Source organism: Oikopleura dioica, chromosome 2 (genome assembly GCF_907165135.1).
Source record: "Oikopleura dioica chromosome 2, OKI2018_I68_1.0, whole genome shotgun sequence".
Classification (NCBI taxonomy): domain Eukaryota; kingdom Metazoa; phylum Chordata; class Appendicularia; order Copelata; family Oikopleuridae; genus Oikopleura; species Oikopleura dioica.
In genome coordinates this window covers 14,206,712-14,231,952 of record NC_137292.1, presented here as the reverse complement: position 1 = coordinate 14,231,952, position 25,241 = coordinate 14,206,712, and the positions used below count along the sequence as shown (strand labels likewise).

General features: G+C 41.7%; 13 protein-coding genes across 18 annotated transcripts in view; 5 read left to right on the top strand and 8 right to left on the bottom strand.

The window, feature by feature from the left end:
* Positions 1 to 10: 10 nt before the first annotated feature.
* On the top strand, positions 11 to 1,786 carry LOC145696454 (tRNA pseudouridine synthase D-like). The gene is made up of 3 exons (XM_081773494.1): positions 11 to 382; positions 458 to 842; positions 903 to 1,786. Exons 2-3 carry the CDS (start codon positions 680 to 682, stop codon positions 1,721 to 1,723), a joined length of 984 nt encoding a protein of 327 aa, XP_081629620.1. The 5' UTR covers positions 11 to 382; positions 458 to 679; the 3' UTR covers positions 1,724 to 1,786.
* LOC145696455 (leucine-rich repeat-containing protein 51-like) lies at positions 1,782 to 2,503 on the bottom strand. Its single transcript, XM_081773495.1, has 3 exons — positions 2,318 to 2,503; positions 2,102 to 2,275; positions 1,782 to 2,009 (listed from the first exon to the last, which is right to left on the bottom strand). The coding sequence occupies exons 1-3, from the start codon at positions 2,461 to 2,463 to the stop codon at positions 1,811 to 1,813; spliced, it is 519 nt and encodes a 172-aa protein (XP_081629621.1). The 5' UTR covers positions 2,464 to 2,503; the 3' UTR covers positions 1,782 to 1,810.
* A 75-nt stretch (positions 2,504 to 2,578) lies between these two features.
* Positions 2,579 to 3,990, top strand: LOC145697151 (solute carrier family 67 member A2-like). The gene is made up of 4 exons (XM_081774312.1): positions 2,579 to 2,688; positions 2,732 to 2,949; positions 2,993 to 3,557; positions 3,603 to 3,990. Exons 1-4 carry the CDS (start codon positions 2,619 to 2,621, stop codon positions 3,911 to 3,913), a joined length of 1,164 nt encoding a protein of 387 aa, XP_081630438.1. The 5' UTR covers positions 2,579 to 2,618; the 3' UTR covers positions 3,914 to 3,990.
* Positions 3,991 to 4,452: 462 nt separating this feature from the next.
* On the top strand, positions 4,453 to 6,662 carry LOC145697168 (kelch-like protein 7). The gene is made up of 5 exons (XM_081774329.1): positions 4,453 to 4,799; positions 4,845 to 5,120; positions 5,187 to 5,626; positions 5,673 to 6,239; positions 6,279 to 6,662. The coding sequence occupies exons 1-5, from the start codon at positions 4,457 to 4,459 to the stop codon at positions 6,558 to 6,560; spliced, it is 1,908 nt and encodes a 635-aa protein (XP_081630455.1). The 5' UTR covers positions 4,453 to 4,456; the 3' UTR covers positions 6,561 to 6,662.
* A 61-nt stretch (positions 6,663 to 6,723) lies between these two features.
* On the top strand, positions 6,724 to 8,759 carry LOC145700537 (kelch-like protein 7). Its single transcript, XM_081777826.1, has 5 exons — positions 6,724 to 7,025; positions 7,071 to 7,346; positions 7,412 to 7,851; positions 7,888 to 8,454; positions 8,494 to 8,759. The coding sequence occupies exons 1-5, from the start codon at positions 6,728 to 6,730 to the stop codon at positions 8,701 to 8,703; spliced, it is 1,791 nt and encodes a 596-aa protein (XP_081633952.1). The 5' UTR covers positions 6,724 to 6,727; the 3' UTR covers positions 8,704 to 8,759.
* Positions 8,749 to 9,619, bottom strand: LOC145700538 (uncharacterized). The gene is made up of 4 exons (XM_081777827.1): positions 9,539 to 9,619; positions 9,409 to 9,498; positions 9,002 to 9,365; positions 8,749 to 8,957 (listed from the first exon to the last, which is right to left on the bottom strand). Exons 1-4 carry the CDS (start codon positions 9,596 to 9,598, stop codon positions 8,758 to 8,760), a joined length of 714 nt encoding a protein of 237 aa, XP_081633953.1. The 5' UTR covers positions 9,599 to 9,619; the 3' UTR covers positions 8,749 to 8,757.
* Positions 9,620 to 9,631: 12 nt separating this feature from the next.
* Positions 9,632 to 10,486, bottom strand: LOC145700539 (interleukin-1 receptor-associated kinase 1-binding protein 1 homolog). The gene is made up of 4 exons (XM_081777828.1): positions 10,410 to 10,486; positions 10,232 to 10,368; positions 10,096 to 10,182; positions 9,632 to 10,053 (listed from the first exon to the last, which is right to left on the bottom strand). Exons 1-4 carry the CDS (start codon positions 10,465 to 10,467, stop codon positions 9,709 to 9,711), a joined length of 627 nt encoding a protein of 208 aa, XP_081633954.1. The 5' UTR covers positions 10,468 to 10,486; the 3' UTR covers positions 9,632 to 9,708.
* A 16-nt stretch (positions 10,487 to 10,502) lies between these two features.
* LOC145700536 (uncharacterized) lies at positions 10,503 to 12,245 on the bottom strand. 2 transcript variants are annotated; one of them, XM_081777824.1, is made up of 4 exons: positions 12,042 to 12,245; positions 11,854 to 11,994; positions 11,712 to 11,810; positions 10,503 to 11,669 (listed from the first exon to the last, which is right to left on the bottom strand). In XM_081777824.1, exons 1-4 carry the CDS (start codon positions 12,231 to 12,233, stop codon positions 10,998 to 11,000), a joined length of 1,104 nt encoding a protein of 367 aa, XP_081633950.1. In that variant the 5' UTR covers positions 12,234 to 12,245; the 3' UTR covers positions 10,503 to 10,997. The 2 variants fall into 2 exon arrangements, with proteins under 2 accessions (XP_081633950.1, XP_081633951.1); XM_081777825.1 differs by having other exon boundaries at positions 10,503 to 11,666.
* Positions 12,246 to 12,359: 114 nt separating this feature from the next.
* Positions 12,360 to 14,677, bottom strand: LOC145700535 (phenylalanine--tRNA ligase alpha subunit-like). Of its 4 annotated transcripts, none has more exons than XM_081777823.1 (7): positions 14,046 to 14,677; positions 13,744 to 13,998; positions 13,494 to 13,704; positions 13,286 to 13,448; positions 13,040 to 13,245; positions 12,889 to 12,994; positions 12,360 to 12,501 (listed from the first exon to the last, which is right to left on the bottom strand). In XM_081777823.1, the coding sequence occupies exons 1-6, from the start codon at positions 14,674 to 14,676 to the stop codon at positions 12,910 to 12,912; spliced, it is 1,551 nt and encodes a 516-aa protein (XP_081633949.1). In that variant the 5' UTR covers position 14,677; the 3' UTR covers positions 12,360 to 12,501; positions 12,889 to 12,909. The 4 variants fall into 4 exon arrangements, with proteins under 4 accessions (XP_081633949.1, XP_081633948.1, XP_081633945.1 ...); XM_081777822.1 differs by having other exon boundaries at positions 12,377 to 12,493; positions 12,878 to 12,994; XM_081777819.1 differs by lacking the exon at positions 12,360 to 12,501 and adding an exon at positions 12,622 to 12,864 and having other exon boundaries at positions 12,914 to 12,994.
* A 33-nt stretch (positions 14,678 to 14,710) lies between these two features.
* LOC145700282 (tetratricopeptide repeat protein 27-like) lies at positions 14,711 to 20,152 on the bottom strand. The gene is made up of 9 exons (XM_081777532.1): positions 19,976 to 20,152; positions 17,719 to 17,866; positions 17,226 to 17,670; positions 16,351 to 16,544; positions 16,070 to 16,309; positions 15,635 to 16,027; positions 15,320 to 15,574; positions 14,963 to 15,269; positions 14,711 to 14,919 (listed from the first exon to the last, which is right to left on the bottom strand). Exons 1-9 carry the CDS (start codon positions 20,126 to 20,128, stop codon positions 14,742 to 14,744), a joined length of 2,313 nt encoding a protein of 770 aa, XP_081633658.1. The 5' UTR covers positions 20,129 to 20,152; the 3' UTR covers positions 14,711 to 14,741.
* Positions 16,812 to 25,241, top strand: part of LOC145700298 (histone H4-like) — a 66,965-nt gene continuing 58,535 nt past the window's right edge. The window contains exons 1-2 of one of the 2 annotated variants that reach the window (XM_081777553.1): positions 16,812 to 17,159; positions 20,465 to 20,475. In XM_081777553.1, the coding sequence (XP_081633679.1) occupies positions 16,840 to 17,151 (312 nt within the window). In that variant the 5' untranslated portion in view covers positions 16,812 to 16,839 and the 3' untranslated portion in view covers positions 17,152 to 17,159; positions 20,465 to 20,475. Of the gene's footprint in view, positions 17,169 to 20,464; positions 20,476 to 25,241 lie in introns of those variants that run through there. The other variant, XM_081777554.1, reaches the window with a different exon arrangement.
* Positions 20,241 to 22,084, bottom strand: LOC145700286 (serine/threonine-protein kinase Nek2-like). Its single transcript, XM_081777538.1, has 7 exons — positions 21,807 to 22,084; positions 21,512 to 21,764; positions 21,160 to 21,467; positions 20,879 to 21,116; positions 20,661 to 20,835; positions 20,548 to 20,616; positions 20,241 to 20,501 (listed from the first exon to the last, which is right to left on the bottom strand). The coding sequence occupies exons 1-7, from the start codon at positions 22,057 to 22,059 to the stop codon at positions 20,391 to 20,393; spliced, it is 1,407 nt and encodes a 468-aa protein (XP_081633664.1). The 5' UTR covers positions 22,060 to 22,084; the 3' UTR covers positions 20,241 to 20,390.
* Positions 22,531 to 24,895, bottom strand: LOC145700293 (uncharacterized). Its single transcript, XM_081777548.1, has 7 exons — positions 24,661 to 24,895; positions 24,414 to 24,584; positions 23,765 to 23,858; positions 23,371 to 23,454; positions 23,192 to 23,298; positions 22,814 to 23,066; positions 22,531 to 22,724 (listed from the first exon to the last, which is right to left on the bottom strand). The coding sequence occupies exons 1-7, from the start codon at positions 24,679 to 24,681 to the stop codon at positions 22,678 to 22,680; spliced, it is 777 nt and encodes a 258-aa protein (XP_081633674.1). The 5' UTR covers positions 24,682 to 24,895; the 3' UTR covers positions 22,531 to 22,677.

Sequence of the window (25,241 nt, the reverse complement as noted above, 5' to 3'; positions counted from 1 at the left end):
GTAAAGCCTTTAGTATGGAAAAATCGACAGTAACTGTAACAATACCGCCAAATTTTGGAATCAAGAATTTCTTCAACAATGAAAGAAAAATCTTCAAAGGAAGAATCAAATCTCGACCAGAAGATTTCATCGTTACCGAAATTATCGACCAGGCGATCATTGAATCAGGATCAGAAAAGAAGCAGAAACGAAAGATCGAATCGGTAGAAATCTCAAAGGATAAAGAAGAGGTGTTGATCTCGTCGATTGAAGGATTTTCAGAAAGAATCAAAGAGGCGCTGAAATCAGAAAATGATGGAAGAAAAGAAGATCTTCGAATTCCTCTTCCTGTGCTAGAAGAACGAGAGTTTCACTACAAATTAGTCGGAGAAAGATTTCCCTGGCCAGAGTTGTAAATTTTCACTTTTTCATTTTTCTCGCTTTCCACGAATTTTCAAGATTTTCATCTCTACCAAAGCTCTCGATAAAACCCGTTAGTCAGCCGGAAAACAGCGGCAGTGGTTATTTTTTGCTTGCAGAAGCACCGCTTTTCCGAGAATTCCAAAAGCTGACTAGCTTCGAAAACTGCTGCGAAATATTCCGCCTGAGCATCGTCAATCAAAAGAAAGTTGAAGTCACCGATCCTTCTTTTTGCGACAAGAATGTGCGTACTAAACTCCACGCTCTTATAAAGAAGAAAATGGGGAAACTCGGGCGATCTGATTATGACAAAGAGCGAAATGTTTTTGAAATTTGTATCCCACCGAAACAAGAGCAGTTTTTTCATCTGGTCAAGGTTCAGAAGACTGGCTTGGAGCACAATGAATTTCTCCGTCTATTGAGCAGGAAGATGAGAATAAGAGGTAAAAATATAGAAAAATGGCAGTTTTTCAACTGATAGGATCTATTGAATGTTGTTATAGAAATCGACATCGCGTATGCTGGTACAAAAGACGCAATCGCTGTGACAACTCAATACTTGAGCATCAAAAACTGCCCAGAAGACGAAATCAAAAAGGCCCTGTCAACCATTTCGTCCCTAGAACTCCTGGAAGTGCATAAGTTCAATCGGCATTTGAGCATCGGCGAATTGGAGGCGAATCAGTTCAAAATCAAAATCGAGTCTGAAGAGAAACTTGGTCCAATTCATCAGAATTCATTCATCAATTACTTCGGGCTGCAAAGATTCGGAAAGGGAGAAGAGGTCAAAGCTGGAATTTTACTTCTTTGCGGAAAATTTGAAGAAGCGATTCTTGCCCTCATTCCCGAAGACTCGACTCTTGAGAAAGAATGTCAACGAGAGCCAAAAACAAGCTACAAATCCTTGTTCTTCAAGAACTTTCAAAAGTCAAAAGAAGCCGTTTTCTCTTGGAACCTGGTTCCACTGACGAAGAAAAAATTCATGCTTCATGCGACTGGGAGTTTGCTTTGGAACATTTTGTGCAACAGGGTTGAAACTGATGAGCTCGATTTCATTGGAAGCGCTTCTGATTCAGTTTTTGAACTGTATCTTGCTGAGCTGAAACAGATTGCCCCCGGTGTAGAATTCTCAAAAGAGCTGATAAACAAACGACTGGGGAAGATAGGAATGAGTTTGGAGAGCATGAATGGCTCTAGAAGAATAATCGTGGAAGCGGAAAATGTGAGGCAAGAAGAAGAGAATACGATTTCTTTTCAGCTTGGCAAAGGAACTTATGCAACGATGTTTCTAAGAGAACTATCTCACGGCGGGATTGTTGGATGACGACTTTTTTTCTTCCTTGATTTCCGCGCTTGTATAAATAATAAATTGCTTGACGAAATTTTATTTTACGAATATTTTAGAATCGAGCTATTTGATTCTTTTGAGAGGATTGTGGCTGATATCTTTGCGCTCGGCCTTGGTAACTGCAGCAAAATCGAGCTTTACTAGCGATGGAAGCAGCTGTAGAATGTATTTTCTGTACGCTGATTGAGTTTCGATCGGGTTGCCGTGGACGGTTAATTTTGTAAGAGGGAGGCGACTTAGATGTTGAATTTCTTTCAGTTGACTTTTTGAGGCTAGGAAATGCTCATTAGTATTTTTGAATTTGAAAACTATTCATTCCTTTCCCGTTATCGATTTACTAAACTGTAGCCGGGCCTTATACTGTTCCCATGAAGATAGAGCACTTTTAGCGAAACCAGATCGTTGAAGCTGTTTCCAATCTTTGCGATTTGGTTGAAGCTCAAATCGAGCCACTGTAGTGCTGTGTGATCGACAATCATCGTCGACAGTTTCTCAGAGAGTCCGTCAATCGAGGCTAGCTGATTGTTCCTAGAGAAAACTATCTCCAAGATCACCAAAAGAACAATATACCGTAAGCGCAGCGATTTATTTGCTGTGTAGAGTCCTTCATCATTTTTAGCGTATTCCGAATCGTCGTAAATACCTTTCGTTTCAAGGGAAAAATCCTCGAGAGTCTCTAAATCTCGGAATCCAAAATCAAGAACCTCTTGTGTCATCGTTCAGACTTTTATCTTGAAGATCACTTTCCCTTGTCGAAAAAAGGAACGTTCCTATGGAAACGAACAGTGAATCAGAGCTCTTCTGAAGAGATTGTGAATTACGATTTTTGAACGAATGAATTTTAGACTGAAACGAATCGAAATCGTGAAGAATGAAAGCGATTTACTTCGTTGCCTTCTTCGATCTCTTTGCAGTCTCCCTTATAGTTCCTTCTCTTTCTGGTACAATTAAACGCTTAGACAGTTTTAATTTAATTTCTTCAAGGTCACTTCTTGGAAAATAACGTCGTCTGGGTGGGTTCTATCTACGGCATCGCCCAGCTGTTCTCTCAACCTTTCTTCGGGCGACTTGCGGATAGTTATGGCACTAGAAATGTCACTATTTGCTCTTTGCTGATCTCGTCATTCTCTTACTATCTACTTTCTCAAGGGACCGGCTTGGCAATTCTCATCCTCGCGCGTATCATTGCTGGTGGCTCAAAGGTACAATGAAAACCATCAGTTTTGAATCGAATTTGTATTCTAGCAAACGCAAGAACTCTCCCGTCTCGTTATCGTAAACGAAGAAACAGAAGAAAATCGAGCACGCGTGGTCGGCCTTTTCAACTCCATCGGCTCTGCTGGCTTCATCCTCGGCCCAATGATCAGTGGATTCATCCGAGAATCATTTCCAACTGATGGATTTTACATCTGCGCCAAGCTGACATCGCTCATTTTCGTAATGAACGCAGCGCTCGTCTTTTTCTTCGTCGAACAAAATAATTCGATTTCGCAAAAGAAAGAAAAATCGAAGAAAGAGCAGCCGGGAATCAAATCGACAGTGTCGCAATTGTTGAAAATGTGGGACTTGTGTCTGCTGCGGTTGATGCTGACAATGGCGATTTTGATGGCGCGATTCGTGATGCCGATTCTTTCGGAGCGCGCTTTCGGCCCTGTCAGAGCGGGAATGCTCACTTCCTACACTTCTTTGGCGGGCACTGTTTCTGCCGCTCTGGCTTCTAATATCATTCCAAATTTGTCGAAAACTTACGATTTGAAGCAGCTAGAATTGTTTACTTGCGCTGGTCTCGCTGCATCTGTTCTAGCGCTAGGTAAGACAAGAATATAACATTTCCAATTATAGTCTACTGTTTTAGCACTTTTGTGGGGAAATTCCTTTTGGCTCCTTTTCCTCGCCGTTCTCTTCATCAACTGTTTCTTCACACAATGCTCAAGAATCCTCCTGACGCAATTAACCGTCGCCCGCGCGCCGGTCGAAAACCGCGGCACGATCATGGGCTCGGTTACTTCGCTCACAGCAGTCAGCCGATCCTTATGCGACTTTGCGAACGCGTTTCTGCTTTCCTTTGGCGATCTGGGTCCGTTACTTGCTTCTGCGCTGCTTTGCTCATTTTCAAGTCTACTCGTTGCAAAGGCGATTCCCAAAACTAAGCTCAAGGCGTCTTAATTTTTTCCTGTTCCGTCTTTCTGCTGCAATTAACAATTGATTTATTTCCGTGTAAATAAACAGCTAATTGATTTTTATTATGATTATGAAAAAGAAGCAAAAATGCGAATTCAAGTTTGAGAAAGCGCATCTTTGAAAACAAATGGTCGGCATTTTTACTGAAAACTTTCAAGCAGGCAAGAAAGAGGAAAGATTTTTTGAAAATATTAAAAATTCAGTAGGGAGCAACTTTCATATGCGCATCAGAGACTTAGAAACGTCCGAACATCCTAAAATCGTCGGTAATTTATCACAAATAATCGCTTCGAATCTTCTTGTCTCTCGAAAAACTTGCTCAATTCTGATAACTCTTTGATTTCTTGATTCGGGGTGAACTCTTCTAGACGCGAGTTAGTTTCAGGAAGAAAAAATGGTAGACGGTTTTCGACAAAAACTCTACTTTACGAGAAAATATTGAACAAGAGCGTCTCAAAAAACTCAATTTCCTTTGCTTTTTACTCCAATTTAAACCTACAGTAATTCCGTCTTGTTTTAGACAAAATAATGTCTTCGTCTTCCGACACAGAGCTCGAAACGTCGTCCTACACAGATTCTGAAACGTCGCCCGACACAGAGTCTGAAATCTCATCGAACTCAATCCCTGAGTCAGAAATGATTTGCCACGAGTCCTTGTTTCCAGCCTCCTTCAATCGCTTTTGCAAGTTTCGAGAAGAGTCGAAAGGGATTGACGTTGTGATTAAATCTGGCTCGCTTCGATTCGAAGCCCATAAACTCGTCCTAGCGTCGGCCATTCCGTATTTTGAGGCACATCTAATGACATCATGGAAAAACGGAGCAGAAATTTCCCTTGATATTCCTGGGGTCGATCCAGAGATCATCATATCAGGTATTATTCCAACTCCTTCCCAAAAATTGTAAATCGATAAATAAGTGATCAAGTGGGCATACACTGGCGAAATTGAACTTACAAATGAAACCGCGCAATCCATCCTCGTCGCTGCTCAATATCTCGGATGTGAGCAAGTGGTCACAGCTTGTTTCGATTTCATTGAGCGCCGCATGAGTACGGAAAATGTCCTCGATGTTCTTCAACTCGCTGAGAGAATTTTCCGACCGGATTTGGAACGTCGGGCACGACAGTACATTGACCGCTACTTTTGCGATTTTTACCAACTTCCTGTTTGGACAACCGCGCCAGCTAAATTAGGTACAAATCAAAAAGACTGTTTTGTCGACTTATCCAATTGGCTTTCTTGTTCTTAAAAATTTTCAGTTATGAGCATTCTCGGTTCTTCTGATCTTTATGTCAAGGAGGAGGCAACTGTCTGGTCCGCCTTTAAAATCTGGCTCGAAGCGAACCCATCGTGTGAGGACAAGCTCGTTCATGAGATGCTTAGTCAAGTTCGTCTGCATCTGCTTCCTCCGCAATTCCTTCAAGACGAGGTTCTTACCTTCGACTTGATTTCAAGCAATGCCCAATGCTGCGCATTGATAGATCAGGCCAAGGAACCCAAAATGAAAAAGCGGAAACGAAAAATTTCCCAGGTCAACATGGTGGGGAACGGGAATGATGCTGAACGATTGAAGCCGAGATGGTGCTCGCACTTGGAGAATGACATTTATATTTTGACAACGTGGCCTGAAAAGATTGAAAATGGCTGCGGATTCTTTCAGGAAAACTATCAGTTCGTTCGTTTTGATCCAGATTCAAAGGTAAGATTTCGTGCGAATCAATTGATAACATTTGTTAATCGATAAGAAATGTAAAACAATGCCTCCGATGAAACATTGTTGGACAGAATTCGGAGTGGCCGTCTTGGATGGAATGATCTACGCAATAGGTGGAAATTACTCCGGGAAGGCTGCTGAACGATTCGATCCGAAAAAGGGCAAATGGGAATCCATAGCCAGTATGATTAGCGAACGATATTGGCCGGCATGCTGCGCGATGAATGGCCGCATCTATGTGTCTGGTGGCGGCAAGACATCACCCGTAAACGAATGTTACGACCCGGAGAAAAACATTTGGCAAGAAATTCCATCCATGAAAACATATCGAAGCTCTGCAGCAGCAGCTTCCTTCGAAGATAAAATGTATGTCACTGGAGGTTATGGCGATTTCAGTGGAATTCCACATTTAGACTCTGTCGAAGTCTTTGACGGAAAGAAATGGACCGAGGCTCCCCCAATGCTGAGCCCTCGAGCTGGTCATGGAAGCCTGGTCTTCCAAGGCCAGCTTTGGGTTATCGGCGGTGAAACTGGTCCCAATCCTATGAGAGACTGCGAGCAGTTCAATTTCAACTCTCAGCAATGGACACGCGTTCAGGTTTCAAGCTGTAGCTGTTTAAATTAAACAAAATTTAAGAAAATGAGTTGGGGGCGAGACAATCTCGGCGTGGCTATGAATAAAAACCGACTTTTGTTTTGGAAGGCGACGGCGGAGTTGGCGATTCCTTCGAAATTTATGATCCTGAAAACGGCTGGTCTTCTTCGAATTTTAAGTGTCGGAAGCCATCAAGCGCCTGTGTTCTGGCGGCTGCTATTCCTAAAAATTGCTCTTCCCTGCGACTCTAACAAATTAACTGCCGAAGAAAATTCAAAACATTTTCTTTTCATGACTTGTATTTTTATTTTTTCGCCAAAATAAACTCTTCAGTGTGGTTAGAAATCAGTTCGCAAAGCAGGGGAGATTTAACAATAAATTCCAACGATTTCATATCTTTCCCAACAAAATCATGGATGTGATAGATTTTTCCATCATTTTCGAAAAGTTTTAAATTTCGATCGTCGAGTTTTTATGTTTTAGACAAAATTATGTCTTCGTCGTCCGACACAGATTCTGAAATCTCGTCGAACTCAATCCCTGAGTCAGAAATGATTTGCCTCAAGTCCTCCTTGTTTCCAGCCTCCTTCAATCGCTTTGGCAAGTTTCGAGAAGAGTCAAAAGGGGTTGACGTTGTGATTAAATCTGGCTCACTTCGATTTGAAGCCCATAAACTAGTCCTAGCATCGGCTTTTCCGTATTTCGAAACACAACTAATGTCATCATGGAAGAACGGAGCTGAAATTTCCCTTGATATTCCTGGGGTCGACCCAGAGATCATTATTTCAGGTGTTATTTTAATTTTTTCACACAAGTAGTAAATCGAAGTATAAGTGATCGAGTGGGCTTATACCGGCGAGATCGAACTTACAAATGAAACCGCGCAATCCATCCTCGTCGCTGCTCAATATCTCGGATGTGAGCAAGTGGTCACAGCTTGTTTCGATTTCATTGAGCGCCGCATGAGTACGGAAAATGTCCTCGATGTTCTTCAACTCGCTGAGAGAATTTTCCGACCGGATTTGGAACGTCGGGCACGACAGTACATTGACCGCTACTTTTGCGATTTTTACCAACTTCCTGTTTGGACAACCGCGCCAGCTAAATTAGGTACAAATCAAAAAGACTGTTTTGTCGACTTATCCCTTCGCTTTCTTGATCATAGAAATTTTCAGTGATGAGCATTCTCGGTTCTTCTGACCTTTATGTCAAGGATGAGACAACTGTCTGGTCTGCCTTCAAAATCTGGCTCGTAGCGAATCCATCGTGCGAGGACAAGGTCGTTTATCAAATGCTTAGTCGAGTTCGCCTGCATCTGCTTCCTTCAGAATTTCTTCGCGACGAGGTTCTTACCTTCGATTTGATTTCGAGCAATGCCCAATGTTGTGCATTGATAGATCAGGCGAAGAAACCCAAAATGAAAAAGCGAAAACGAAAAATTTCTCAGGTCAAAATGGTGGAGAACGCAATTGTAGGTGAACGATTGAAGCCGAGGTGGTGCTCGCATTTGGAGAATGACATTTATATTCTGACAACGTGGACTGAAGAGATTGAAAATGGCTGCGAATTCTTTCGGGAAACCTATCAGTTTGTTCTTTTTGATCCAGATTCACAGGTAAAATTTTGTGTGTCAATGTCGTTTATCGATAAGAAATGTAAATCAATGCCGCCGATGGAAAAATATGATTCAAATTTCGGACTGGCCGTCTTGAATGGAATGATCTACGTACTTGGAGAGATTGCAGAACGATTCGACCCTAAAAAAGGCAAATGGGAATCCATCGCCAGTATGATTTGCAAACGATTCTCACCGGCATGCTGCGCGATGAATGGCCGCATCTATGTGTCTGGTGGAAATTCGAGAAGGGAAGATCCATCACCCGTAAACGAATGTTACGACCCGGAAAAGAACGTTTGGGAAGAAATTCCATCAATGAAAATGTATCGAGAATCTGCAGCAGCAGCTTCCTTTGAAGATAAAATGTATGTAACTGGAGGCTATGACAGCTGTGGTCTATATTCTCCACGGTTCGACTCTGTCGAAGTCTTTGACGGAAAGAAATGGACGGAGGCTCCCCCAATGCTGAGCGCTCGAGCTGGTCATGGAAGCCTGATTTTCCAAGGCAAGCTTTGGGTTGTCGGAGGAGAAAACGGTCCCCATGTGAGGAGAAGTTGCGAGCAGTTCAATTTCGATTCGCAGCAATGGACACGCGTTCAGGTTTCAAGCTGTAGCTGTTCAAATTAAAAATGTTTTTAGAAAATGAATTTTGGGCGATTACATCCCGGCGTTGCTATGACAGGAAACCGACTTTTTGTTTTGGAAGGTGACCGCGGAATTGGCGATTCTTTCGAAATTTTCGATCCTGAAAATGGCTGGTCTTCTTCGAATTTTAAGTGTCGGAAGCCATCAAGCGCCTGTGTTCAGGTGGCTGCTATTCCTAAAAACTGCTCTGTCCTGCGATTCTAATAAATCAACTGCGGAGGAAAATTGGAAACATTTACTTTTCATGACTTGAATTTTTTATTTTTTCGCCAAAATAAACTCTTCAGTGTGGTTAGAAATCAGTTCGCAAAGCAGGGGAGATTTAACAATAAATTCCAACGATTTCATATCTTTCCCAACAAAATCATGGATGTGATAGATTTTTCCATCATTTTCGAAAAGTTTTAAAATTCGATCGTCGAGTTCTTCTGGATGTTCTTTGAAATAATCTTCTTGGTCTAAATAATCTTGTTACTTTCCGACACTTGAAATATTGAATAACCTTTTTTGGTTATTTCAAAGTTCCAAAAATTATCTTTTCCTAATTCGCGCATCACAAAAGACGGAAATGAAGCGTCGACGAACTCTCTATTGACCAAATAATTAACAACTCCAGCTTGAGTGAAAATGATCGGCCAGGAACAAATCATCGTCGCGGAGAAAAGAGTTGTATTAAAGCCTCCTTTGAACTTGACTTGTTGGGAGTAATTGAGGCTCTTTTGGATGTATCGCTTGAAGACGGAAGTGGCGAGCGCGGTGACGAAGAATCCAGCGCCGAAGATTTTTACTGAAGCGCTGAGAAACGTTCTGTTCTTTTCCCACTCTTCGTAGGATGCTGGGATCAAATACTGCTCAGAATTTAGATGCTGAAGTTTTCAGTGATTGAAAGCTTTAATTTCGAGGACTTACTTTTGGGTTTTGAACCGATGGAAGGAGCTTCAATTTCTCATCAACAGGCAGTTCAATCGCTGAATTTTTAATTCGCTCGAAGAGCCTGACCTAGAATATACAGGCATCCGATTCACTTCTACAGTTCTACCTTTTTATCCTCCGGCAGAGGAGCTATTCTCGACCAAACAGTTGCCAAGATATCATTCATGCTAAGAATTCCAACGTAAAAAAATGGATGAAATCAAGGAAGAGAGTGCAAGTAAAAAAGAAAAAGATCAAAAATATAAAAATAGAACAGGGCTACAGGAAAGACGGTTTTTAGGAATTAGCAGGTAAGATAGAAAACGTAGCTTTGACGGAAGCGGCGATTATTTTCGTCTTTGATTTCTTGTTCAAAACTTGGCTGAGTTCATTCGAGTCTCCAGCAGCGCCTGTATTCATGAAGGATTCCGTTAATTCAACATCGCTGATCGACTTGAGCGCTCCTAATCTGACGCCCATTTGTTTCGCCGTAGTTTTTGCGTTGTTCTTGACTTTATGGAGCGCGTAGTTGGTTAGTTCTTCGCGCTTCTTGGCGACTACCTCTCGCGAATGATGAAACTCAAGAGGAAGAATAGTTGTTCGATCGCAGTCGAGTTTTTCGACAAGATGAGAACGCAGTTTCTTTGAAAGGTTTGAGTTTTGCTTTGAAAATGATGAAAATACCTGCGCAGATTTGTAACAACTCAATTTCGTGTTTATTTGCAGCTCAAACGAGTATCCTTCCGCAGTTTTCTCCATGTTTTCATACGTCTAAAATCAGCTTAGAAAATGACGATAACAACAATTTATATAAACATACGACTATCTGACTTCTCTCAGTCGCTCCAGCTTTCTTTGCATGAGTGATGATATAGTTTCTCCATTTATCTACCGCAATTCTGACGTCTTCCGCAGTCGGCTTTTCGTACCTCAGGATTACGATCAGCTCGATAATGTCTTCAGGAAATTTTATTCACCGTCCTTTTAAATATGCATACCTGGCGCTATGACAGTACTAGTACTTCCAACTGCGTTTAAAATGCACTCATCTATCATTCTTTTATTGAACAAAAATATGACTTTGTTTTAAAATAGTTATTTTTATTAGATACATGTGCGAAAGGAGGCAGTGAACAATTCATATGATATGACACAGCAAGGGGTTCAACTGCTCTCAAAAAATGTGATATTTCCTTTTTAAAACTTCAACAGTTGAAGAGAAAGAGCAAGATTTGAAGGCACAGGGCGTTTAACAGGATTTAACAGGAGCAAATAACGACAAGTGTTTTTATGGCGAACGCGTGTCAATAACATGGATAGTATGGATAATATGGATATTTGATGGCTCCTTGATTTTTAAATTTTGAGCTTTTTTTTCTGACAGAAAAAACTGCCGCAGTGGTAGTTTTTTCAGAGGCAGGTTTTCATGCACCGTGTGAAGTGAGCTGTGTCAAAGTTGTGAATACTGCACTGACAGCGTTTTTTTAAATGGGAACAACCTGGGGAGTGAAATTTCTCATAGTACAGTCATAGGAGAGAGCACTGCTGTCACTGCAGTCTGCAGCGGCTGGGTTTGGCGGGCGAGATTATTCGGGCAAGGGATTTGGCAAGTTTCGGACAGCAAGCGGATGGAAGGGCGAATCAAGGGGAACCTGATCGTGGTCAAAATGAACTCGTGCTTGGTAGAAAGCAATCACTAGCTGCGGGATTTTTTTATTCGCTACTTCGCGTTCGATGAACTCATATTTGGGATAGTCCTTCCACTTGACCAAAAATTTGAAGCCGTTGATGTCTGTTGCACCGACGATTTCCTCGGGAACGAGACCTTGGTCGAATCCTGAGACATGCTTCCTGGGCGTAGTTTCTTTCTCATTTTTAATCTCTGCTGAGGTAGGTTCTACCCCAGAGGTAGATGGGGTGTTTTCTTTGGCAGCATTTTCCTGAGATTGAGAAGTTTGAGCTTCGACGGGAACTTGAACTGGGAGATTTGTTTCTGTCGGCTGGAAAGGTTGCTTCTTTTTGGTGCTGGAAAGAGTATCAGATTTGTCTGATATTTTCTTTTCTTTGGCGATCGTAACTGTGCCAGACATGCCGGATATAACACTGTCTTGATCGTCATCAGAAAGAGCTTCATTTTCTGGAATAAGGTTACTCCATGTTCGCCGTTTTTGTGTCACTCGAATTCGTCTTTTGCTTATCTTCTGGCTTCCCTCTGATCCTTCAGAATCCAGATCGATCACCTCGCTCACCTTGCGCTGCTAAAAAGTTTATTAAACTCACATTTCCTGAGAAACTACTACCTTTGCTATCCTATCACCAGACTCTCGCTCCTTCTTGATTTTTCTAGCCGCTGAATCTTCTTGTGGATACACCTTCTGTGAGTCGTTATGCTTCAGCTTCTATAAAATATATCAGTTACTGAAAACAATTAAAAAAACTTACCTTAGGATGAATAGCGGTCGACTCATCTCCGAGATCAGTATCTGATGCATCGGAGATTATCTTTTTCTCTTCGGATTCAGGGCGCTTTCGTTTTTTCTTGTTATTCTTTTCTTTTATTTTCTTGGCCAATCTTGGCAAATTCTTGGAAAAAATGATTTTAAAACATAAGTCTTCCATGATTTCAATACCTTTTTCTTGAACTCCTTTAGAATGTCCGTACAATCGAGATTCTCCTCTGGCTCCCAAGTGTTGTCCTCCTCATTATCGTAACCCTTCCATTTGATCAGATATTCTCTAACTGCTCCCTTAATCTTTTTCTTTCGAGTGTCCAAGATGGCTTCAACCTCGTATTCGTCGTCAGAACTTTCGACCTCTGACATTCTAACGCGCGAAGAAAAGGTCGTTTATTAACTTATTTATAATAAGTTATAATTATTGCAATATTTAAATCAGCAAGGACACGCTTAAGAAACGGTCAACTCGCCGGGGAGAATATTTAAATTGAACAGACACCAAGTTTAGGGTTGATTTTGTCTTTAAAATCTCAGAATAGTCTTGAGAAATACAGATGAGGACTGACAGTACAGAAATACTCCTAAATAAGCAGCGGCTTTTTGCTTAACTTGTTTTTCCTAGAATTGTTAGCTGCAAATGTCTCAACGCAATACGATATAAAGTTAGTTTTCTGTTGAAGAAATAACGCTGTTAGCTACATTAGTTTTCTGGTAATAATAATAAACCTAGAGGTAGTCGATGAAATCGCCTAGAACTTAGAATTTGCCATCCGGGAGGAATTCATATTCGCCTTTGTAAGTGGCGATATGATTCCACCATCTAGCCACGTGCGCGTAATTATCGACTAGTTCGGGTTGAACATGCGCGTGCGCTTGAACATCGAGTTTTGTCGCTACATCGTCGACGAGGTACGAGCGCTCGCTGAGCCAAGAGTTCAACTTGCGCAAATTCGTTTGCCGCGACAAATCGCCGAAACGCGCGCGCACCGGACACGTTCTACAAAGTTGAGACATTTTCCTGGAATTAACGGTAAACGAAACATTACTTTCGCAATCTCTCGAAGTCAACGCGGCAGATTGAGGCATTTTGACCGTTTCGAAGGTCGTATTTGTAGCCACAGAGCTCTCTAAAGAAAACAGTTGGAGACAACAAGGAGAATTCTCTAACGCACCGAATATTATTCATTTTATATTTGATCATCGCTGGGCGTTCTAGCGACAAGCCCCAGGCAATGACGGACACGTTTTCGGGCAATCCCATCGGCCTCAACATTTCTGGTCTGAACATTCCAGAGTTGCCGATTTCGGTCCACTTTTTCAATCCTTCGTGATACGAGAAAATTTCCATAGACGGTTCGGTGTATGGGTTGTATGCAGGCTAGGACGATTTGAGCGTTGGAAACAGGAACAAAGAATACCTTGAACTTGAGCTTTTCGATTCCGAGTTTCTTGAAGAAAGTGTGGAGGACGCCAATCAAGTCAGCTAACGAGACATTGTAATCAGCGATGAGTCCCTCGACTTGATGAAATTCTGCCAAATGAGTGTTGTCCAAAGTTTCATTTCGGAAGACGCGATCGATACTAAAAGTTGGCCTTAGAATTTTCGCAATATTTTTTTCTCCCAACCTGAAATATTTAGTGGGCTTGAATTCCTTCTGCTGAGCAAGTTTGTAGAGCATTTTCGCGGAAACAGCGGTGGTATGAGTTCGGAGAACATTTTTCATGGCTTCTTCTTTGCTCCAGTCGTAGCCGTAGCCTTTGGAATCGAAACCACCGTGACTGTGGATGTTTTTCACCCGCTCGAGGTAATCTGCTGGTGGATCGTTCAAAGCCGATGCTTGGAAATATTGGAAGAGAGCTGGGGAATGACTTTTACCTGGCTCAGAAAGGAAGAAAGTATCATGAGCATCTCTCGCTGGATGCTGCTGGGGCTGGAAGAGGGCATCAAAGTTCCAGAATGATGATTCGACAAAATTCGATGTTGGCATCTCTTCGAATCCCATTTCGAGGAAGATATTTCTGTAGGCGCTTCGGAGCTTCAAAAGAGGATGGAGGAATCCATGTGGGGGTCGAACACCAGTAGCGTTGTAGTTGTATTCTTTGAAAGTCTTGCTTTTCCACGCATCATTCGCTATTTTGAAGAAGTAAAAGGAAAAGTTGAGTTTGGGAAAGACTCACCGAGAAGTTCTTTTGTAAGTTCCGTTTCTGGCTTTTCGACGGTCGTTTTGAAGCCAGCTGATTTCTTCAAGTCAAAGACGGTTAATTTCTTCTCATCAACGAGCTTTCGTTTCTTGGCATCAGCAAGCTCTTTTGCTTCTAGTGGCTGGCCTGCAGCGACTTTCTTGCAAATATTGCCGATAGTATCTTCTGGAGTTTCCTTATTTAGGGATAAGTGATAGAAAGGTTTTTGGGTGTTTACCTTGACTGCTCTGTAAATCTTTCCATCTTCCTTGTTCTTTGAAATCCACTTCGCCGCAAGTGCTTTTCCCATTCCAAGTTTAGCATTTGGAATGTTTTTCATCGCGTCTCCTTGAGTAATTCCCTCTTCCGGCACATTCGACCAGAAAACGAATTCGTGGCTACCATTCTTTGCGATGCCTTCTCCCTCTGGCTTCAGCGTCACGTCGACCTTGACCCTGTCGGTGGCTGAAATGTAATCTCCGGCTGCTTGAATCGACTTCATGAAGCCAACGACTTTCTGGTGCTCAAGCTGGAGGTCTGATGCAAGATCAGTTGTGCATACAGATGCATCGCTGATGAACAAAGCTTCAAGCTTCACTAATACGTCCTCTACTGTATATTCTGGCATTCTGAAAAGAAGAAAGAGAAGGTTATAATTGAACTTATAGTTTCAGAGGAATGAGCAAGTCAAGCTCATCCACTCAGCCGAGTTTCAATAGTTTTAATCGCAGAAGTAATAACGCTTTCCGTCGTTTCCAGAATTTCACTTTCAATAACTGTTTCTTCCTTTGCCTTTCTAAGCTTGACGGCGAAGGACTTGAGAACTAGTCTACTTGGGCCGCCAAAAAGTCTCGTTGCGCCTTCCAAGTCGCTATGAAATAAAAACTAGAAAAAATAAGGGGTATTGTGAGTACCTAATTCCGATTTCCGCCAAGTTCTGTGCAATATTACACAGTTGTTTACACTTCTCTTCTTCCAAATACCAACTATTATCGGCCATCAAAGCGCGGATGGCCTTTTGAAGTACACTCGCTCGATTTGACAAGATTTTAAGTTGGTCCTTTTGAGATGGATCGTCGATCATTGCGATTTCTGCATAACATGCCCAGGCTTCTTTAAAAGATGGCTTCGCAGCGACAACTTTGTGAAGCAATTCTTTCATTCTCGACAGTTCATTTCTCGCAGGTTTGTCCGCGTAATCTCGTAAATCTTCCACAATAGCTGAGAAGGGAAAAATGAGAATTTCTTATCGCTGAAATATGATGAGGTACCTTGCGTCAATATCCTCAAAACTGGCACATCCTTGAAATCCTTCTTTGGGTGAATGTCCAACAGCGTGCTGTAGGCCCTTATCGCGCCATTGAAATCGCCACAATCGGTCGATATCGTCAAAAAATTCTCCCACAGCTCCCACTTTCCGTAATTGCACTTGATCGCTTCTGCCAAGCTTCGGTGCGCGGCTGGTTTGTTTCCAGCTTTCAGCTCTGCATTGGCCAGGTTTGCCCACGCTTCGAAATTATCATACTCTTAAAAATTTGATAAGCCTACGTTTCTTATGGAAAATCAATCAGTTCAGAAAATCGTACCTAATGTAACGCATCTCCTGAAGGACCTGGAAGCTCCCTTGTAATCCGAGCAAATCAAACTCGCGCATCCGTGCGCAAACCAGGTTCCAGGCTGCAAATGGTTCAATTCCAGCGCATTCTTGAACGCCGCTGCCGCCTCGTCGTATCTTTTCAAATGAACGAACAGGGCGCCCAAAGATCGCATTGACCGTGCGTGCCGTTTTTTCGACAGTTCCCAAGCTCGTTCGTAGAATTCTACTGAATTGTGAATGTCGCCTTTGATGCACCAGAAGTTTGCTTTTCGAGCATCATCAAAATCTTCTCGGGCGAGACATTTATCCGCCAGTTCTTCAGCCTGTTTATTCATATCCGCGGCGATATAGCAGTAACATGTGTCCTCAAACATTTCCAAAGCTGAAATTTACCGTTAAATCTCCTCTTTATCCTTTCCCTCACCGATAAACTCATCAACAGCTGACTTTGCGAGGCCCAATTTTACGTACGAGTCACAGAGTTCTTTCCTCAGCACCCATCTTGGTGCAACTTTGCTCGCGAAGAATAAATCAAGGGGGATGATATCTTCTTCTTTTGAATTCAAAAATAAGTCGTTGATTGCTTGCAGCTGTTTCATTCCTCGCTCCACTTGCGAAAACTTGTACACTTCCAACTTGCTTCTGTATCTTAGAGCCTCGGCAACTGAAGAATTTCTTTAGTTTGAAAAGACTCTTTCTCTCTACCTGTATAATAAGACGCGCAACGAGGATTCGCAAGGATAAAATCAACCATCGCAAGTTGCTCCTCCTCGTTGAGTTTTTCCCGGGTTGGTTTTGTTTTCATATCGACGCACAACTTCGCTAGAACTCCAGCGTGGCCGAGCGGCGTGATTGCGCCCATGGATTCTTCGATTGATTCATCTTCGAATTTTATACGACTAAATTAGAAATTTTGATTTTTGAAGCTACCGAAACGCATGTTTAAAAATTCTCTAGAGATGATTGTTTTTCTCGGCAGGGTTGTCTCCCTCACAAGCTGCAATGCCAATTTGTTTTTTGATGACAGCTCTAGAAAGGAAAAAAGAGGATTCAGTTCTACGAGTCTCTAGAACTGTTGTTTTTTTGAAAAAATCGGGCAGCAGGGTTGTCTCCCTCATAGGCTGCCCCTGGAAATATAAACAACGGCGAAAGCCGAGGTGGGCACACTTCACTCAAAGTCAAATTTAGTGAAACATGTCTGGACGAGGCAAAGGCGGAAAGGGTCTTGGAAAAGGCGGCGCCAAGCGTCACCGCAAGATCATGCGAGACAACATCCAGGGCATCACCAAGCCCGCGATTCGACGACTCGCTCGACGAGGTGGCGTCAAACGCATCTCTGGCCTCATCTACGAAGAGACCCGAGGTGTTCTCAAGGTCTTCCTCGAGAACGTCATCCGTGACTCCGTCACCTACACTGAGCACGCTAAGCGAAAGACCGTCACTGCCCTCGACGTTGTCTACGCTCTCAAGCGACAGGGCCGAACTCTTTACGGATTCGGTGGATAAGTTCACTTGTCTTTCCTGTTAGCAAAAACCGGCCCTTTTAAGGGCCACAAATATTTTAAAAGAACAGGAATTACCTCATAACTGATTCGTCTTCAAGTGCAACATCAATGACTTTACTTCCGTTTCGTTTGACACAGTCGTATTTCGACTTTTCCAGCTTCTTCGAATCATCATTTTCGACCTTGAGATAAAGCTGCGCAAGACTGTCTTGCTGGAAGCGCGTTCTTTTTCCAAGAGCTCCAGAAAGTGAGAATGTCTTTCCATAGAACGCCTGGAACTCGTTGATGCATTTGACTGCCGCGTCGTATTGATAAAAATCGAGGGTCGTATGAGCGGCCTCGATGAGAAAGAGCAACTTAGTGCCAGGTTCCGCCATGATGCACGACTTTTGAATAAAGGAGAAGGCTTCTGAGAAAAGTTTGAGAAGCGAGGGACATTTATCAGAACCGACGATTTGCTGCATCACTTGAGCATATCTCCAAAGCCACCAGTGAGTTACTGCCTTAGTTGCTTCATCCTCTGAGATTTTATTAGCAAAGATGGTCTTATTTTAACTTGAAAACATACGAGTATCATCAAGAATCGCCGCAAAAACATCCCTTGCGTACAAAAGTAGCGGAATTGCAACTGCAAGAGGAGATGTTGGTTCTCCATCAATGTGAATTACTTCCTTAGCTTGAGCCCAGCTTGGCAGGCGATCAAATACAGTCGGGCCCAGGGCTGGTAAATTCGCGTCCTAAAATCTGTCGAAAATTTTTAGTGCACTAAAATTAGTGCGCGAATTTATTTTGTCGAGACTTTAGTGACTTTCGCGTCTCTTTCGCGTGTGTCTCGAAAAGTGTCGAAAATAAGAGCTGCTGATTGGCCCGCCAATGAGCGCGGGCTCTTTAATTCTGAAGAATACGTAAGTTTGAGAATTTCAAACTTCGATAATATTAGAATTTCAAAGAGTTTCAATAAAGTGGATTGGGTAATCGAGGGCGTGAATTTTAATATAAAGTCAAAAAAGACTTTATCAATCCATTTGTTAATTTTCTTTATAAATATAAAGTAACAAATATAGCTTATATTATATAGGGTAAAAATTGAATTCATTTTTGTTTGCAACTCTTTCTGTGCTGGATTTGAATGATAAGCTTAGACTCTTAGACTAAGATTAGCTTTCTAAGGGAGGTCTTCTCCCGAATTTTTTTATTGAAGCTTGTTCTTCCTGCATTTTCCCTTTCTTGTCAATCTTCTTCTTGTCGTCGTTCGACTAATCTTCGGTGTCCTCAAAAGTCTGTAGCAGGAGCAGCCTTGTGCAGATTGTTAATATAATTCATAATTAACAAAATCATATTTATTTCACAATTCAGAAGGGAGATCTTCTCCCAAGTTCATGCTTACTTTATAATTCAGAAAGCAGATTTACTCCCGATATATTTTACTCTTAAAATATAGCATTGCTATATCCTAGAAAACTAATAAAAAACTTTGGGAGGAGTTCTTCATTAGCAGTTATCAAGTAAGCGTGAATTTGGGAGGAGACCTCCCTTCTATATTGTCAAATATATATAATATATAATAAATATAATAATATAAATATAAATATAATAATATAATATGATTCTGTAAATAAAGAATTATGTAAAGATATTGAGAAGAGCTCTTAGACCACGAAAGTAGGGGAAAAGATCGCACTCAGGGTTCGAAATCGCCTAGGCGAATTCGCCTAAAAAGCTAGGCTAGGCTAGGCTAGGCGAATTCCTCGGAGGACTCTTGAAATTTCGCCTAGCCTAGCCTAGCCTAGTCTCATACTGGTGCCTTAGGCGAAGCTAGGCGACAAGGCGAAAATGAAAATTCGCCTTGAATTTAGCCTAGGCGAAGAAATTAGGCGAATTTAGGCGAAATCTAGGCAGATCTAGGCGAAATCTAGGCAGATCTAGGCGAAAATTTCGCCTAATTTTCGCTTTTCGCCTAATTTTCGCCTAATCGCCTAAAAAATTGAAATGAATCGCGTTTCCGCTGTGACAAAAAATTCGCCTAGCTTTTTTAAATTGATAATCGACAACCGAAAATTGGTAATGGGTTACCAAAAATTTTGGTAATGAGTCCGACCGTTCCCGGAAAGTAGAACGTATCAGTCAAGGCTGCTCCAGCTTCAGAGACTGTTGAGGACAGCGATGAGAAGTTGTCGGACGATGACAAGAAGAAGAAAGGCAAAAAATGAAGAAAAGCAGGAAGATCCAGCTGCGGATGGCCCTGCGATAAAAAATTAGGAGAAGACCTCCCTAGCAAAGCTTATCTTAGCTCATCATTAAAATATTCGACAAAAGAATTTCCAACAAAAGTTGACTTTTATTCCTTTCAACTTTTTTGTTTCTAAATTAGAACACTGGAAATATATTTTTTCGCAAAACTGAAAAGTACTTGTTTCAGAGAACTAATACGCTCAGGTGAAAGAGGATGATCGATAACCTTAGCTGACTTAATCTGGTGGGGGCTAAAAACGATTTTTAAAAATTAAATTGTGTCATATTTATGATTCATTGATTTTTAAATATCTAGCAGTTTCAGTTTGAAGAAATTCTTCCCTGACAAAAATCGTCTTCCATGAAACTATCATCCGGGAAGAGCCCATTGGATGATGAAAAAGAGCCTCTTTTTCGCGTCTTTAGTGCTGATCAGCTCTCGAAAAGTCACTAATTTCCCCAAGAGGAAAAATTAGTGTCATTTTAGTGCACTAAAGGCGCGAAAGACGCGAAAATGTCTCTAAAAAATTAGTGCACTAATTTTTTTTCTTCGAGAGAAAATAGTGCGCTAATTTACCAGCCCTGGTCGGGCCTGTGAAATTCTCTCTGATAAACAGCTCCAACGCAGCAATACCGACATCAAGATTGAATCCCTCACTGAGCTCTCGAGTGGAAGGAAGGAGAGAGATTTGACGGGAAATGTCAAGATCGGATTTGCTGTGAATTTGGTCTAAGTACGATTCCATTCTATTGAATCTACTTTGAGCCTTGACTTCGAGAGAATAACTTCTTTCATCGTTTCATTATTTTTTATTGAAAAGAAAATATACAGAATACTATTTTAAATGTCCTGGTTTGAGCTTTGTCAAAAGTTCGAGACTGCCATGGCAAGATTAGTGATCGATAGGAATGGAAAGGAAGAGCGCAGAAATACGCAAAAGGTAGAAATAGTTTTTGAAGAAAAGCGCAAGATTTATTTTAAAGAAGGCATCTTCGGAATGGATAGTTTCATATTTTGGAAATTCGAGAAGGATCAGAGGGCGAGCGAACGAGCTTTGAGGCTTTGTGTCGGATGGAAAGAGGGACCAGGCGATTTTGTAGCTTCGAGATCGCGTCGAACTAGGGTTGGATTTGTTAGGAACTTTGCGGAGCGGAAGGGACTTACTCTTGGAGAGTTCGTGGTAGGCTTGACTGGTTGGAGAACGCGCGACTTCTTTTCGAGCTCATTCTGCAGCTAAATATACTTTTTAAATGCAAGAAAGACGGAGCTATGGGAACCTCGTTTAGTCGTCTTTCCCGATCATCTAATGACTTTTCGCGCTGAACAAGGCGTTCTTCCCAAATTTTGAGCTCGAGTTCTGTTTTCCTTCTTTTCGAAGGACTCCTTTCAAGTGGTTTTATTGGAGAGGGACTGTCACCGGCAAGATTTAGATACGGCACGTTGTTATTCGACCTGTTGAAATTAGCTGTTGAGAAGAAATGGAATTGGGAATTACCCGGATCTAATCGGCTTCGGGAGACTGGAAGGTCGTTGACTAGAAATCGGAGGAGAGGGCTTTGAAATCGGCGTTGAGTTATTTGTGTCGTAAGATTTGTAGCCGCTGGAGTTTATCGAATCTTTCGTAGCACTGCTAGCAGTGCTTTCTCGCTTCAACGAGCTAACACGTGACACTTTTGGCGTCGTGGAACGTTTTGGCTTGGGCATCATCAAAGTTGGATTTATGTACGGCATTTCTGAAACCAATTTGAATAAGTTTTAATAAGCACTTTGACTTACGAAGTAGACTTTCGACGGAAGGCCGTTTTTCCGGATTCTGTTTGAGCATACTACTCAATGTAGTAAACAACTCCTCCGAGTACGCGTGAGGTATTCTTCTGAATTCTCCCTTTTTGATCTTGCCGTAGAGTTCTTTTTGGTCCTTCGCGGTGAAAGGAGGATGAAGCGCGCAAAGTTCGTAAATGAGACAGCCGAGGGACCAGACGTCGGACGACTCGTTGTAGCGCATCTTTGCCACTTGTTCTGGGCTCATGTAGTAGGGAGTGCCGACGTAGGAGATTGCCATGGACACTTCGGAAGAGAGGACCCTAAAGTTCAAACGATTAGGCTTCGGCAAAATTTTTTTGCTAACCTGGCAAGTCCGAAATCTCCCAATTTAACATCACCCATCGCCGAGGTAAGAAAAACATTAGCGGGCTTCAAATCGCGATGAAGAATTTTTCCTTGTTGATTTTGATGAAGTTCTTTCAGCGCTAATAGCAGCTGGTAAAATACTTTGAGTACAAATTCTTGAGGTAGCATTGAGTTGAGCCGCCCGGCGAGGCGTTTTTGTTTTCTGTCTTGAATTAATTGCGCTAGATCGCCGCCTGCGCAGTATTCCATCACTAGAATTAGTTTGAAAAGGGTGTCCAAACGCCTAATTTTACCAAGATAAAGGGTTGAAGAAGATTTGACAACGATTCTGTCGATGTAGCGGACAATGTGCGGGTGCCTCAAGTCGCGTAAAAGATTCACTTCTCTGACAAGCGACTCTTTTTCCGCCTCCCGCATATTTCCATACCGGACTTCTTTCCAGACAAATTTTTGGCCATCGACAAGTCTCTTCACTAAACAACACGTCCCGAAGCTTCCGACTCCGATTTGCTGCACCACAGTATAATCAGACTGCCTTCCCGGCATTTCTATTCTGAAGAAATCAACGATTAGCTTCTGAAAATGATTAAAATTTTAGTCAGCAAGAAGTTCGTCTTTAGAAGTATCAGCAGTTTTCTCCGCCGTTTCGAGCTTGGCCAAATGCAATCTTCGCTGCCAAATTCTGTAGCGCATTGGTCCTTTCTCCTTGTCGACCCATTCTTTCTTCCAAGAGTGGCCTCCGATATTATCTTGGGACCAGGGAGACATTTCTTTGTATCGCTCCATCACGACTTTTTCCGTCGGCCAGACTTCTTTGCCTTCTTCATTTTGAGTTGTAGAGATTAAACAGGTTTTTTTTAAGTGTGCCCAAAAATGGTGGAGCGTTTTTGAAGGTGTTAGAGTCGAGATATTTGAATTCTCTCTTTTGCACCTTGTTGGAGAGGGTCTGTAGTGTGTTAAATAAGCTTTTGGTGATATTTGCACCAGTGAAGGTGGAGTTATGACGTAACAAAGTTGAAGGCCCCCTTTTATAATGCATTTTTATGACGTCATAACTCCACCACCAGAAAAGATATTGACACCAACTCTATCTAAAATGAGTAAACTTATACCCGGCTACATTCTGCAAGTTACAGATTGTAATTATATTAACCCAATCAAAAGTTACGAAAATTCTTGGGCACACTTAAAAAAATCCTGTTTTATTGGATCTAAATTTGGGTTAAAACTTCGATCTTATAATAAGATTCTTGCGGCTTCTTTTTACTCGAAAAAATGTATCAAATTCTGAGTTGATTACCTGTAGCTTTCATTAGACCAGGTTCAATAGCATCCAAATTCACCAAATCGTCTTCGTAATTAACAAAATATTGCCGGAAAAACTCCAAATGCTCCTTTTTCTCGTCCACCGTATAAAAAGGGTTTTGCGAAAGACCATAGGCAGCAGATTCCATGAAGAGCCCGATCGCTCCGTCTTTTGGGATGCCCTTTAGATACTTTTCCGTGAAGACGTGGTCCCGCCAATCGCCGGCGTATTCTTTATGACGGGCGCCCTAAAAAGTAAGTAAATTTGGTAATCGCGCGAAAGAGCCGTAATTGCTCTTTGCTATTTTTTGGGAAAATATAAAACAAACGATCTTGATTTATTGCATTATCTCTGAGTATTTCTCTGACAAACCTCTTCATTAGTAGTTGGCAGCGAAACAGATCTTCCCTCTTGAACAGCGGCGTACTTTTTGTTCCAGCCATCGTCGTAACACTCGTTTTGAAATGTTTTGTATCTGTCTAAACAAACACTCTAACTCCTGTTTATTGTCTCTAGAATCGCCAAATCTCTTCTTCTGAGGGATTTCTTACCGGCGAGGAACTTTTGAAGTTTCGGCGCGCCTATTTTGTCTCTTTTTCTGTTTTCTTCCACCTCAGCGGGGTCAAAGTAGCAAACTGAATAATTCATTAAAAGAAGAAGACTTTCCCATATTTATCAATTCATCAAAATATTGATTTTTTTCGAAAATAATCAACATAAAACTTGATGATCTTTCCTTTTCAAACATATTTGTAACAATTCTTTTTGAACTCGAAAAAGGGATGATCCGATTTTTTGACGAAATAAAAAAAATATCGAAATTTCTCTTATTTAAAATCTCTTCAACTTCGATCTTGATTATTTAGCGAAAAAAATCAATGGTTTAGTATTTTTCTGTTTCTCATATCTCCCCATATTACTGCCCCATTGGCTGTGAAACCTTACCGGTTTCATGGGAAGCTAATCCTTGCGTGAGAAGTTCGAGTTCTTTAATCTGTCCCAAATCCGCTTTAGCCTCGCGCGTCTTCGTTGATTTCACCTAAAGTTCACCTTTAATTTCTCAGTCTTCTTCTTTCTCTGTCTGATGAGCAGTGGTCTTAATTGCTCCCGAAAAAGCTCTTATTGATTTCGGCAGTAAACATTTCCTTTGTGGGAGAGACAAAACATACGCGCCGCGGTTTATGGTCATCGAGGCTCAAAGGCAAACATATTGAAGATGGACCCAATCCAACAAATTATCATATCCACTTCATTTATCAGTACAGTAAACCTCTTGTGATAAAAAATGATTTTATATATTTAAACTTCGCTTTTCTTAGTCGCTAAAATTAACTTTTACGATTTCCTGCGTTATTCACGCGTCGTAATTACGAATTATGAAGCGCCAACTCACCTGAACCATATTATAAAAATGAAAAAAACAATAATCATCAAGGAAATCGACTTTTTACTATCGATAGAAGAAGACTTTTGAAGCTTTTTTTCTATTAAAATGTAAATTTTTGTTTTTAAAAACAGTGGGTGGTCTTAATTCCGTTTTTCAGTACGAAATAGCCTCGATTTCGCCATTTATGAATGGGCCCTAGATTTTTACCTGTCCTTTCATCATGGAAGTAGTTTCAAAGATTTGATCGAGGATTTTCTGTGCCTCCTCCATTGACGCTTTTCTCTTCTCTTCTGGGCTCTTCTGATTTCCTCTTCCTTGATTTCCATCCTTTTCGCAAATTCTCGCCGAAAGAATGAGCTTCTTTCTGCTGCTGCAAATCTAAAAATGTGGCAAAATATAAACATGGCCCAAAAAAAGAAGGCGGCAGTTATTTGCTGTTCCACAAATCACCCACCTGCGCTGCTTTTCTGAGCATATTTTCTCTCCTCGCTTGGCTGGTTTTCAATCAAGTAGTCCTTCGCCCGGAAATAAAAAAGAGGGTTTGTATTCTGAACTGTTCTCTTTTCAGTATTCTGGTTTGTTCCACCGGCGTTCTTTTTGATCGTTCTGGTGGAATGGGGGGAGAATTGGGAGCAAGTCAAGTTGAGAAAGGAAGACGATCCCCGGTCGATTGGATTATCCGAAATGAGCAGTCTTAAATTTGACCGTTGATAGAAATTAGAAATTAATCGATTATTTGGTCAAGAGCTTTGGCGGAAGTTTTAATGAATTGATCATGGCTGTTGATTTCGAGTCCTTTGGTTTTACCCGGCATTTTTTTCCGGGCAACCCGCAGATTTTTTAGCGGGTTACTCGCACGGAGAGTCTTTTCACGGGCTACCCGCGCTACTTGTTTTCTCCTTTCCGCCGAGTAGCTCGCGATTACCCGCAACCCTTTTTCTCGAGCCAATCAGACGAGCGAATTTTATTTTTTCTAGGCGAAATTTTCGCGAGTAGCTCGCGATTATCCTTTACTCATTTACTCGATCTACTCGG

Coding starts and splice junctions, on each gene's coding strand:
- LOC145696454 (XM_081773494.1), top strand. CDS start 680: ATGGGGAAACTCGGGCGATCTGATTATGACAAAGAGCGAAATGTTTTT. Junction 843..902: donor CAGGAAGATGAGAATAAGAG/GTAAAAATATAG, acceptor ATGTTGTTATAG/AAATCGACATCGCGTATGCT.
- LOC145696455 (XM_081773495.1), bottom strand. CDS start 2,463: ATGACACAAGAGGTTCTTGATTTTGGATTCCGAGATTTAGAGACTCTC. Junction 2,276..2,317: donor AATAAATCGCTGCGCTTACG/GTATATTGTTCT, acceptor AGTTTTCTCTAG/GAACAATCAGCTAGCCTCGA. Junction 2,010..2,101: donor CTTCATGGGAACAGTATAAG/GCCCGGCTACAG, acceptor AGCCTCAAAAAG/TCAACTGAAAGAAATTCAAC.
- LOC145697151 (XM_081774312.1), top strand. CDS start 2,619: ATGAAAGCGATTTACTTCGTTGCCTTCTTCGATCTCTTTGCAGTCTCC. Junction 2,950..2,992: donor TCATTGCTGGTGGCTCAAAG/GTACAATGAAAA, acceptor TTTGTATTCTAG/CAAACGCAAGAACTCTCCCG. Junction 3,558..3,602: donor TGCATCTGTTCTAGCGCTAG/GTAAGACAAGAA, acceptor CTACTGTTTTAG/CACTTTTGTGGGGAAATTCC.
- LOC145697168 (XM_081774329.1), top strand. CDS start 4,457: ATGTCTTCGTCTTCCGACACAGAGCTCGAAACGTCGTCCTACACAGAT. Junction 5,121..5,186: donor AACCGCGCCAGCTAAATTAG/GTACAAATCAAA, acceptor AAAAATTTTCAG/TTATGAGCATTCTCGGTTCT. Junction 5,627..5,672: donor GTTTTGATCCAGATTCAAAG/GTAAGATTTCGT, acceptor TTAATCGATAAG/AAATGTAAAACAATGCCTCC.
- LOC145700537 (XM_081777826.1), top strand. CDS start 6,728: ATGTCTTCGTCGTCCGACACAGATTCTGAAATCTCGTCGAACTCAATC. Junction 7,852..7,887: donor TTTTTGATCCAGATTCACAG/GTAAAATTTTGT, acceptor TTTATCGATAAG/AAATGTAAATCAATGCCGCC. Junction 8,455..8,493: donor AGCAATGGACACGCGTTCAG/GTTTCAAGCTGT, acceptor AAATGTTTTTAG/AAAATGAATTTTGGGCGATT.
- LOC145700538 (XM_081777827.1), bottom strand. CDS start 9,598: ATGAATGATATCTTGGCAACTGTTTGGTCGAGAATAGCTCCTCTGCCG. Junction 9,499..9,538: donor CTCTGCCGGAGGATAAAAAG/GTAGAACTGTAG, acceptor TGTATATTCTAG/GTCAGGCTCTTCGAGCGAAT. Junction 9,366..9,408: donor CATCGGTTCAAAACCCAAAA/GTAAGTCCTCGA, acceptor TGAAAACTTCAG/CATCTAAATTCTGAGCAGTA.
- LOC145700539 (XM_081777828.1), bottom strand. CDS start 10,467: ATGATAGATGAGTGCATTTTAAACGCAGTTGGAAGTACTAGTACTGTC. Junction 10,369..10,409: donor TAGTACTGTCATAGCGCCAG/GTATGCATATTT, acceptor AATTTCCTGAAG/ACATTATCGAGCTGATCGTA. Junction 10,054..10,095: donor GTTGTTACAAATCTGCGCAG/GTATTTTCATCA, acceptor AACCTTTCAAAG/AAACTGCGTTCTCATCTTGT.
- LOC145700536 (XM_081777824.1), bottom strand. CDS start 12,233: ATGTCAGAGGTCGAAAGTTCTGACGACGAATACGAGGTTGAAGCCATC. Junction 11,995..12,041: donor TAAAGGAGTTCAAGAAAAAG/GTATTGAAATCA, acceptor ATTTTTTCCAAG/AATTTGCCAAGATTGGCCAA. Junction 11,670..11,711: donor CTGGTGATAGGATAGCAAAG/GTAGTAGTTTCT, acceptor TAAACTTTTTAG/CAGCGCAAGGTGAGCGAGGT.
- LOC145700535 (XM_081777819.1), bottom strand. CDS start 14,676: ATGCCAGAATATACAGTAGAGGACGTATTAGTGAAGCTTGAAGCTTTG. Junction 13,705..13,743: donor TTTCTTCCTTTCTGAGCCAG/GTAAAAGTCATT, acceptor AATATTTCCAAG/CATCGGCTTTGAACGATCCA. Junction 13,449..13,493: donor AAGCCCACTAAATATTTCAG/GTTGGGAGAAAA, acceptor GCCAACTTTTAG/TATCGATCGCGTCTTCCGAA.
- LOC145700282 (XM_081777532.1), bottom strand. CDS start 20,128: ATGGAATCGTACTTAGACCAAATTCACAGCAAATCCGATCTTGACATT. Junction 16,310..16,350: donor TTGCGCGTCTTATTATACAG/GTAGAGAGAAAG, acceptor GAAATTCTTCAG/TTGCCGAGGCTCTAAGATAC. Junction 15,575..15,634: donor CAGGAGATGCGTTACATTAG/GTACGATTTTCT, acceptor CAAATTTTTAAG/AGTATGATAATTTCGAAGCG.
- LOC145700286 (XM_081777538.1), bottom strand. CDS start 22,059: ATGCCGGGAAGGCAGTCTGATTATACTGTGGTGCAGCAAATCGGAGTC. Junction 21,468..21,511: donor GGAGATTTCGGACTTGCCAG/GTTAGCAAAAAA, acceptor TTTGAACTTTAG/GGTCCTCTCTTCCGAAGTGT. Junction 20,836..20,878: donor CCGAAGCCGATTAGATCCGG/GTAATTCCCAAT, acceptor TAATTTCAACAG/GTCGAATAACAACGTGCCGT.
- LOC145700293 (XM_081777548.1), bottom strand. CDS start 24,681: ATGCTCAGAAAAGCAGCGCAG. Junction 23,455..23,764: donor ATTAGCTTCCCATGAAACCG/GTAAGGTTTCAC, acceptor TGAATTATTCAG/TTTGCTACTTTGACCCCGCT. Junction 23,067..23,191: donor TGCCAACTACTAATGAAGAG/GTTTGTCAGAGA, acceptor CTTACTTTTTAG/GGCGCCCGTCATAAAGAATA.